We start from the raw sequence: 10653 nt of genomic DNA, 5'->3' as shown, positions 1-10653 counted from the left end.
GCGAACAATCTCTCTAATGTAAATCTCTGCCAACCGGTCAGAAGAATAGGTAGTACTCACAGGAATGAAGTGCGCGGACTTGGTCAGCCGATCCACAATCACCCCAATAGCATCAAACTTCCTCGAAGTCTATGGGAGCCTAACTACAAAATCCAGGGTGATCCGCTCCCACTTCCACTGTGGAATATCTATCTGCTAAAGCAAGCCACCCGATCTTTGATCCTCATATTTCACCTACTGACAGTTGAGCCACCGAGCTACAAACCCAACTATATATTTCTTCATTCTCCTCCACCAATAGTGTTGTCTCAAATCTTGATACAACTTTGTGGCACCCAGATGGATGGAATACCGCGAACTATGGGCCTCCTCTAGAATCAACTCCCATAGCCCATCCACATTGGGCAGACATATATGGCCCTACATCCTCAATACCCTGTCATCTCCAATAGTCACATATCTGGCATAATCATGTAGAACCTTGTACTTGAGGACGAGCAAATGAGGATCATCATATTGACGCTCTCTGATACGATCAAACAAGGAAGATCAAGAAACCACACAAGCTAGGACCCAACTGGGCTCCGAATTATCCAATCTCACAAACTCGTTGCCAAAGCCAGAACATTAACTATGAGGGGTCTCTTACCAACAGGAAGAAATGCAAGACCACCCATACTCACTGCCTTTCTACTCAAGGCATTAGCCACCACATTGGCCTTTCTCATATGGTACAAAATAGTAATATCATAGTCCTTTAGTAGCTCCAACCATCTCCTCTACCTCAAATTAAGTTCCTTCAGCTTGAACAAGTGTTGGAGGCTATGATGATCAGTAAACACCTCACAAAACACACCATAGAGATAGTGCCTCCAAATCTTCAACGCGTGAACAATGGCAACCAACTCCAATTCATGAATAGGGTAATTCTTCTCATAGGGCTTCAATTGAGGAGAAGCATAAGCAATCACTCTACCCTTATACATCAACACACACCCAGTACCAACCCGAGAAGCATCACAACATACTGTATAAGAACCTCAAGCTGATGGTATAACTAACACTAGAGCTATGGTCAAGACAGTCTTGAGCTTCTGGAAGCTCACCTCACACTCGTCCGGTCACCTGAAAGGAGCACTATTTTAGGTCAATTTGGTCAATGGCAATGCAATAGAAGAGAAACCCTGCATGAACTAACGGTAGTAACATGCAAAACCAAGAAAGCTACAAATCGCTGAGGCTAAGGACAGTCTGGGCCAACTCTGGACAACCTCAATCTTTTCGGATCAACCTGAAAACCCTCTTGGACACCACGTGCCCCAAGAACGCCACTGAATTGATCCAAAACTCACACTTGGAGAACTTAGCATAAAGCTTCTACTCCCTCAACCGCTGCAATACAACTCTCAAATTCTCAGCGTGCTCCTCCTGGATACGAGAGTACACCAGGATATTATCAAGGAATACAATAATGAATGAGTCGAGATAAGGCCGAAACACGTTGTTCATCAAATACATGAACATTACTAGGGCATTGGCCAACCCAAAAGACATTACAAGGAACTCATAATGACCATATCGGTTCCTAAAAGCTGTCTTGAGAATGTCCGAGTCCTTGATCTTCAACTGGTGATACCCTGACCTCAAATCAATCTTGGATAATACTTTCACTCCTTGAAGCTGGTCAAATAAATAATCAATACGAGGCAAAGGATACTTGTTCTTGATGGTAACTTTGTTCAACTGCCTGTAGTCAATACACATTCTCATGGTACCATCCTTTTTCTTCATAAATAGAACTGGTGCACCCCAAGATGACTCACTAGGTTGAATAAACCCCTTATCGAGGAGTTCCTAAAGGTGCTCCTTCAATTCCTTTAACTCTGCTGGTGCCATACGATACAGTGTAATAGAAATACACTGAGTGACCTGCACCAAATCAATATCGAAGTTAATATCCATGTACGGCGGCATACCCGACAGGTCTATAAAAACACATCCAAAAAATCTCGCACCTCCAGAACTGAATCAATAGTAGGAGTCTCTACACTTACATCCCTAACAAAGCCCAAATAAGAGAGACAACCCTTCCCAACCATCCGCTGGGCTTTCAAGAACAAAATCACTCTACTAGGAACATAATCCGACGAACCTCGTCACTCAATCTGTGGCAACCCCGACATAGCCAATGTCACTGTTTTAAAGTGACAGTCCAACATAAAATGACACAGAGACAACCAATCCATGCCCAATATCACATCAACGTCAACCATACTAAGCAGCAACAGATCCACTCCAACCCTTAGTCCACCAATAGTCTCTACATATAACCGATATACACGGTCCATAACAATAGTATTGCCCAATGGCGTAGATACATAAATAGATGATACAAGAGACTCATGGGGCATATCCAAATAATGAGCAAAATACGACGACACATATGAAAAAGTGGAACCAGGATAAAATAATACATAGGCATCCCTATGGAAAACTGAGATAATACCTGTGATCACAGCATCTGAAGCAATAGCATCAGGTCTGATAGGGAGGCATAGAAATATGCCTGGCCTCCTCTTGATCGGCCTCCCCCTCTAGGGTAACCCCTAGCTGACAGACCTCCACCCTAACCTAGCTGAGCGGGTGGTGAAGTAACTGATACTGAAGTCAAAGGTTGACCCCTCTACTGCTGAGCTGGACCTCCCACTAGGCGGGGACACTATAAAAAATTCAATACAATCTACATGAGCTAAAGGAAACAATTCCATAAGAAAATACTAAGTTTTAGGTCAAAAGTCAAAAAGTCAACTCATAAGTGGTCCTGGGTCTACGTCTCGAAATCCACAAAAGTCATAAAATCCGAAAACCCATTTGATTATAAGATCAATCATACTAGTTTCACTCAAATCCGAATTCGAATCGGCATTCAAATCCAAAAAATTCATTTTTTTGAAATTCTCGCGATTTTCCCCAAATTCCATCTCAAATCACTAATCGGATGATGGAATCTATGATATATTCATGTATATTAACCAAATCCCAATTAGAATATTTTACTCAGATAAATTTCTTGAAAATCCGTCAAGAAATCGCCACACACCGAGCTCCCAAAGTCGAAGATGTGAAATAAAACCATAAACATTGCTTATGTAGCGCCCATTGAACCTCCACTACGGTCTACATAATTCCATTGCGGATGCACTCCTTAGCCTTCCTCCACTGCGGTCTGATCAATATTAGAGTGCCGAACCTATCAAATCACATTTGGTTGACTCTAAATTTTACACACAAGTCAGAAATGATACCACGAACCTACTTCAACTCCCAGAATTCAATTCCGACCCTGATATCAAAAATCTCCACTACCAACAAAAATTGCCAAAATTCCAACTTTCGCCAATTCAAGCCTAATTCTACCACGGGCCTTAAAATCACATTCCAAACACACTCCAAGTCCAAAATCATCTAGCAAAGATAACGAAACCATCAAAATTCAAATTCGAGATCGTTTACGCATAAGTCAACATCCAGTCAACTTATCCATCTTAATCATTCTCTTAAGAGACTAAGTGTCTCAATTCACTCTAAAGCCACTCTGCACCCGAACCAACTAGCCCGGTAAGTCAAAATATAGCTGAAGAACACAAAAGAAGTAGGAAATGGGGGAATGCGGCTATGTCTCCCGAAACAACCGGCCAGATCATCACATTAACTCATAAATGAGTCAAAAGTGAAAAAGAACCAAAGCAGGGCAAAAAGGGTCAGTAATACGGACCACACAATTCTAATGCAGCCGCAGAGAGGAGATTCAGAGAGTAGTCTTTGGGCTAACTGAAGGTATGCAGACCGCACCGAAATTATACGGCTGCAGGAGGTCAAGTGTGGTCGCATTCGTTAGTATGCGGTCATCAGGATTGAAGAATCAGAGAGTTGTTTCAAGTCCAAAAGCAGGGAGTGCGAACCGCATCATTTTTGTGTGGTGGCATAATCAGAAGTCGGTCGCACCCATTTTTATGTGGACCAAAAAAGCCCCGAAGTTCGAAGCCCAAGTTCCAAAGAATGCGGACCGCACCAGAATTATGTGGCCTCATAACCTTCGCAGGGGCATTTTTGTCAGATATTTTCAGCTTAGTATAAATATAGTTTTTTGTCATTTTTAGATTAAGTTGAATTTTTAGAAGTGCACCTGGGCCGTTTTCTTTACTGTTTTGAGAAATTTTATACTAGATTAACTTCTAAACATAAGATTTTCTTTCTCTAATCAATTATATTGCATTCTATCTTAATTTCTTGTTGTATTTCTTTATTTCTTATGAGTAGATAAATCTTTAGCTAGGGTTGTGGTCCAACCCTAGTGGGGGTACTTAATGAGTATTTAATTTAGAGCTTGTTTGTGATTGTGTTAGTGATACTTAGCCTTGTTTATGCTTGAATTTTAGAATTAATGGTTGCAAATATTGATTCATGCCTATTTGACTTAGTCTCTACTTGAGAAAGATAGACTAAGTCTAGGAAAATTGGCTAATAAGGAATTGGGGTGAACTCAAGAAATTGATAGCCCCAATTAAAGGGTCAAATCTAAAGATATTAAGACCCGACTTGAGCATATATCACTTGATTTGTGCAATACTCATTTGGACTTGAGAAAGCCAAATTGGGAAAAATCACTCAAACTACCGAGAGGTATAGAGTGAGTAATTGTGTGTGATTACTATATTACGACCCAGACTAATCAATCTTGCCCTAGAGTTTACAACATGTTAGGTAACCACTTAGGTGGAAGTCACGACCCTAGATCCTTTATCATTTTAAAAATAACCAAAACCAAAAATATTGTCTTCTAGTTTATTAATTGCAATCAATAGTTTAAAGTAGAAATAGATACAACCAACAAAAATGTGCAAGTGCAAATTGAGACACATTATACAATTACACTAGGTGTATACCTAATCCCATTTCTATCTCCCTGAGGAATCGACCCCGACTCGTGTTGGGTTTTATTATTGCTCCGACTGTCTCACTACCTATAATTGTGGTGTGAGTTTGGGCGACATTAATTTTTGGTGCCGTTGCAGGAGAGTTAAATAGATTTAGCTATATATCTAGGTTTTTGTGATTTGACTTATTTTCCTTTCGAGTCACTAATTTTGTTTTTGAATTGATTTTAGGCACGAAAATGGCTCTAAAAATGTTCCCATCGAAAATATGCCATTGGGGTAGGAAGTGGACGAAAATCAAATGGATGAGGTTCCTCTTGAACCTCAAACTAATAGATGAGGCCACCCGCCTCACGATAATATACCCGTCCCTCCCACACCTCCACCAAGAGTGGTAGCCCACCGATAATTACCAAACGAGGGTTATGCAAGTGATATAGTATCACTCCGCATTAGGGCAGAAAACTTCCAAATCATCAACGTTATGCTTACACTACTTGAGCAACGGGAATTTTTCATCGGGTCTCCGAATCAAAATGCCTACAAGCATCTCGAGGGGTTCGTCGATACTTGTTGGGAGAGCAAGCAAACATATGTCTCTGAGGACATGCTGAGGTTGAGGCTATTTCCCTTTTCTCTACGGGTAAAGGCATTGGACTGGTTAGAGAGATTGCTTAACCATTCCATCCACACTTGGGATGAGTTGGCAGAGAAGTTTATTTCCAAATTCTTCTCTTCGAGACATATAGCAACATTTCAGGATGAGATTCTTGCTTTCAAGTAAGAACCTAATGAGCCATTGCACGAGATTTGGGAAAGATATCGTACCATGGTTAAAGAGTGCCTGAACAATGATATGACTGAGGCCATGATCCAACAGACCTTCTACAGGGTGATGAACACAACTAATCAATGTGTGGTTAACCAACTCACCGGGGGGAACTTCATGAACACGCCTTATGCCGAAGCTTGTGAAATTCTTGATGAGATGGTGGATACAAGTGCATGCAATGGAAGGTATGAATATGATGGTAAACAAAAGACGACAATAAGGTTAACAAATGCAAAACCATCTGGAACAATTTATGCAAGATGATAGTGTTTATGATCAAGGTGATTCGTTCAATGAGAAAGAAGAAAAAGTTCAATATATCAACAATTATCAAGGTCAAAGAAACAATGCTCAAGGACAAAATCAACAACAATGGAGGTCACAAGGGAACCAAAGTAATTGGAGCAACAAAAACCACCAATGCAATTGGAGTGGTGGCAATCCTAATCAAGGCAATTGGAACAATCAAGGAAATCAAGGTAATTGGATTAATCAAGGAAATTGGGATAACAACAATCAAAGCAATTGGGGATGCAATAATCAAGGAAGGTGGAACAATAACAACAACCGGGGGTCAGGTTTTCAAAGGCCCCCGATGTTCCAACAACCAAGCAATCCACCTCCCTATCCTTCTCAAGGCCCGAACTTTTCTTCCAATGAGATGAATAGAATTAAAAACATGTTTAAATCAATGATGGAGAAGAATGCCGACTCCAATGCTTAATTATCCTTGCACAACCCTTCTATTCAAAATTTGGAGGCTCAATTAGGCTAAATCTCGAAAGCTTTGAACAATCGTCCTAATGGAGCACTACCTAGTGACATAGTGGCACACTCGAAGGGTGGGAATAATACAGGACATGCTATGGTCGTGACTACTACAAGTGGAAAAGGTGGAGATGCAACCACCACAAATCAAAAAAGGATTGTGGATGAAGATGTTGTGGTTCAAGAAGATGAAATCCCAAACAATATGGTTCAAGCTAATGAAGAAGTGGGAATTGATATAGGTGAAAGTGTCGAGGGGACACAAGAAGAGGTGAACCCGTCTAGGGAACATGTGATTGACATGCCGGAAGCGGTAGTGCCAAAGGATAAGTCACCAACGCCAAGGCCTCCTCCTCCATACCCTTAAAGGCTTGCAAATAAAAACAATGAAAACCAATTCAAAACGCCTAATGATATGATGAAGAGTTTGTCAATTAATGTGTCATTGGTTGAGGCATTAGAACAAATGCTGGGATATGCAAAATTCATGAAGGATTGGGTAACCAAGAAAATATCAATGAATTGTGAGACCATCAAGATGACTCATCAAGTGAGTGCTATTGTGCACTCAATGGCTCCAAAGTTCGAAGATCCGGGCACTTTCACAATCCCTTGCACTATTAGGAGCGTCGATTTTGCCAAAGCATTATGTGATCTCGGGGAAAATATCAACTTGATGCCCTACTCGGTGTTCAAAACTTTGGGTATTACATCCATGAGGTTGCAAATGGCGGATCGAACAATGAAGAGGCCTTTGGGTATTATTGATGATGTATTGGTTCGAGTTGACAAGTTCATCCTCCCAGCGGACTTTGTGATCCTGGATTGTGAAGTGCACTATGATGTGCCTATCATTTCGAGTAGACCTTTCCTTGCTATGGGGAAGGCTCTTGTTGATGTGAAAGCCGGTGAGCTCACTTTACGTGTGGGTGAAGAAAAAGTGGTCTTCCATGTATGCAAATCAATGAGGCAACCGAATAGTAATGAAGTTTGTTCGTTTGTGGATTTGGTGACAGACGTGATTGTTGATGATGCTAGTGCCACAATGAACGTTGAAGACAAATTGGAAGCCATTTTGCTCAACTTTGATGATAATGAGGAGAGTGATGGCTATGTGGACTATATAAATGCATTGCAAGGTATGGGGTCGTACACTTATATACCCTGGAAGCTATCTTTGGATCTTGAAAACCGGAAAACTCCTCCAAAAAGCCCTCAATCGAGGAGCATCCTGCCTTGGAGTTAAAGCCATTTCCCCCGCATCTCAGGTATGAATTCCCCGGCCCTTCTTCTACTTTACCAGTTATCCTTGCTTCTTGCTTAACTAACATGCAGGTAGAGTCCACATTGGAGGTTCTACAAAGGATGAAAAGAGCAATTGGATGGACTTTGGTGGATATCCAAGGCATAAGCCCCACCTTTTGCATGCATAAGATTATTTTGGAGGAGGGTGCCAAACCCTCTGTTGAACATCAAAGGAGGCTAAATGAAGCAATGCAAGAGGTGGTGAAGAAGGTGATAATTAAGTGGTTAGATGCTGGGGTTGTGTACCCCATATCTAATAGCTCATGGACCTCTCCGGTGGAATGTGTCCCAAAGAAAGGGGGCATGACTGTGGTAACAAATGACAAGAATGAATTGATCCTAACAAGAACTGCCACCAGGTGGAGTGTGTGCATGGACTATAGGAAGCTCAACAAAGTTACTTAGAAAGATCATTTCCCGCTTCTATTTCTTGACCAAATGCTCGATAGGTTGGTCGAATGTGCTTTTCATTGGTTTCTTGATGGACACTCCAGTTATAACAAAATCCTTATTGCTTATGAGGACCGAGAGAAGACCATTTTTACTTGTCCCTATGGTACTTTGGCATTCTCGTAGATGCCTTTTGGGTTGTGTAATGCACCAATAACTTTTCAACTATGTATGATGGCTATTTTCACCGACATGGTGGAGGACATTCTTGAGGTCTTTATGGATGATTTTTCTTTGGTTGGGAATTCGTTTAAGATTGTTTGAACAATTTGGATATGGTATTGCCTAGATGTGAGGAGACAAATTTGGTGTTGAACTGGGAGACGTGTCACTTCATGGTCGAGGAAGGCATTGTCTTTGGCCATAAAATTTCAAAGCATGGTATTGAGGTCGACAAGGCCAAGATTGAGGTGATCTCCAAACTCCCTCCCCCTACATCCGTGAAGGGAGTGAGGAGCTTCTTGTGTCATGCGGATTTTTATCACCGATTCATCAAGGACTTTTCCAAGGTGGTGAAACTATTGTGCAAACTTTTGGAGAAGGATGTCAAGTTCCATTTCAATGAAGATTGTATGACGGCATTCGAGTTACTTAAGTTCAAGTTGAACACCACTCCTATTATCACCGCACCGGATTGGAGCTTGCAATTTGAGCTCATGTGTGATGCTAGTGATGTTGCTGTTGGAGTGGTGTTGGAGCAAAGAATCAACAAAATCTTCCATCCGATCTACTATTCTAGCAAGACCATGAATGATGCCCAAGTCAACTACACAATGACCGAAAATGAGTTACTTGCTATTGTTTTTCTATGGAGAAGTTCCAGCCATATTTCATGGGTACTAAGGCGATTGTTCATACTGACCATGCGGCGCTTCGGTATTTGATGAGCAAGAAAGATTCTAAGGAAAGGTTGATGTAGTAGGTGATACTATTGCAAGAGTTTGATTTAGAGATTTAAGACCGCAAGGGTAGTGAAAATCAAGTGGCGGACCACTTGTCCCATTTGGAGGAGGAGGGGAGGCCACATTATGACCTTGAGATCAATTATTAATTTCCTGATGAGCAACTCCTAGCCGTTTCAAGACCGAGATGCCATGGTTCGCCGATTTAGCCAATTATCTTATGAGCGGCATTGTATCGAATGAGTTCTCTTCAAACCAAATGAAGAATCTCAAACAGGATTGCTTGGATTATTATTGGGACGAGCCATATCTTTCCAGATATATACCGATTTTGTGATCCGAAGATGTGTGCCGAAAGAAGAACAAATAGGAATTCTTGAGGCTTGCCACTCTTCACCGTATGGTGGTCATCATGGTGGGGCTAGAACGGCTACTAAAGTTTTGCTTGTGGATTCTATTGGCCTACCCTCTACAAGGATGCTAGTGAGCTTGTCAAGCATTATGATAAGTGCCAAAGGGCCAGTGGGATTTCTAAGAAGAATGAGACGCCCCTTACCACCATTATAGAGATTGATATCTTTGATGTTTAGCGTATTGATTTCATGGGACCGTTCATGAGCTCTTGTGGGAACACTTACATTTTGGTAGCTGTGGACTATGTGTCAAAATGGGTTGAAGTCGTGCCTTTACCCAACAACGAAGCTAGAAGTGTGGTGGCATTCTTGAAAAAAGAACATCTTCACAAGGTTTGGTACTCCAAGTTCCATTATTAGTGATGGTGTTCTTATTTTCACAACAAGGCTTTTGATACCTTACTCACAAAGTATGGTGTTACTCACAAATTATCGACCCCCTACCATCCTCAAGCAAGCGGACAGCTTGAAGTCTTCAACCAGGAGAACAAGAGTATTTTGTCAATGACTGTGAATGGCAAACGGACGGATTGGTCAAGAAAACTTGATGATGCTCTTTGGACTTATAGGATGGCATACAAGACGCTGATTGGGATTTCTCCATATCGATTGGTGTTTGGGAAGGCATGCCATCTTTCGGTAAAACTTGAGCATAAGGCCATGTGGGCTTTGAAGAAGTTGAACCTTGAGTGGGATGTCACTGCAAATCTAAGAGTGGCACATTTGAATGAGCTTGATGAATTCTGTTCATGCCTACACAAGTTCGTCCCTTTACAAGGAGAAGATGAAGTACCTCCATGACAAGTACATCCACAACAAGGAATTTAAAGAAGGCGGCCTTGTGCTATTGTTCAATTCCCGATTAAGGATGTTTCCGGGAAAGTTGAAATCTAAATGGAGTCGCCCCTTTGAAGTAGTGAATGTAACCCCCTTTGGTGCTCTAGGTTTGAAAAATAAGAATCATGAGGTTTTTAGAGTCAATAGGCACTGGGTTAAACATTTTCTTGGCAAGTTGATGATGTCCACATTGTGGCGGTTCTCCATTT

The 10653-nt window shown here is 41.4% G+C and overlaps 1 protein-coding gene across 1 annotated transcript; it reads left to right on the top strand.

The window, feature by feature from the left end:
- The first annotated feature begins 6955 nt into the window (after window positions 1-6955).
- On the top strand, window positions 6956-10408 carry LOC138872599 (uncharacterized). Its single transcript, XM_070150904.1, has 5 exons — window positions 6956-7676; window positions 7750-7805; window positions 7873-8201; window positions 8582-9128; window positions 9995-10408. The coding sequence occupies exons 1-5, from the start codon at window positions 6956-6958 to the stop codon at window positions 10406-10408; spliced, it is 2067 nt and encodes a 688-aa protein (XP_070007005.1).
- Window positions 10409-10653: the final 245 nt, after the last annotated feature.

This window comes from Nicotiana sylvestris, chromosome 1 (assembly GCF_000393655.2).
Source record: "Nicotiana sylvestris chromosome 1, ASM39365v2, whole genome shotgun sequence".
NCBI lineage: Eukaryota > Viridiplantae > Streptophyta > Magnoliopsida > Solanales > Solanaceae > Nicotiana > Nicotiana sylvestris.
The sequence above is the reverse complement of the archived record's forward strand: the minus strand, read 5'-3'. Positions and strand labels throughout refer to the sequence as shown.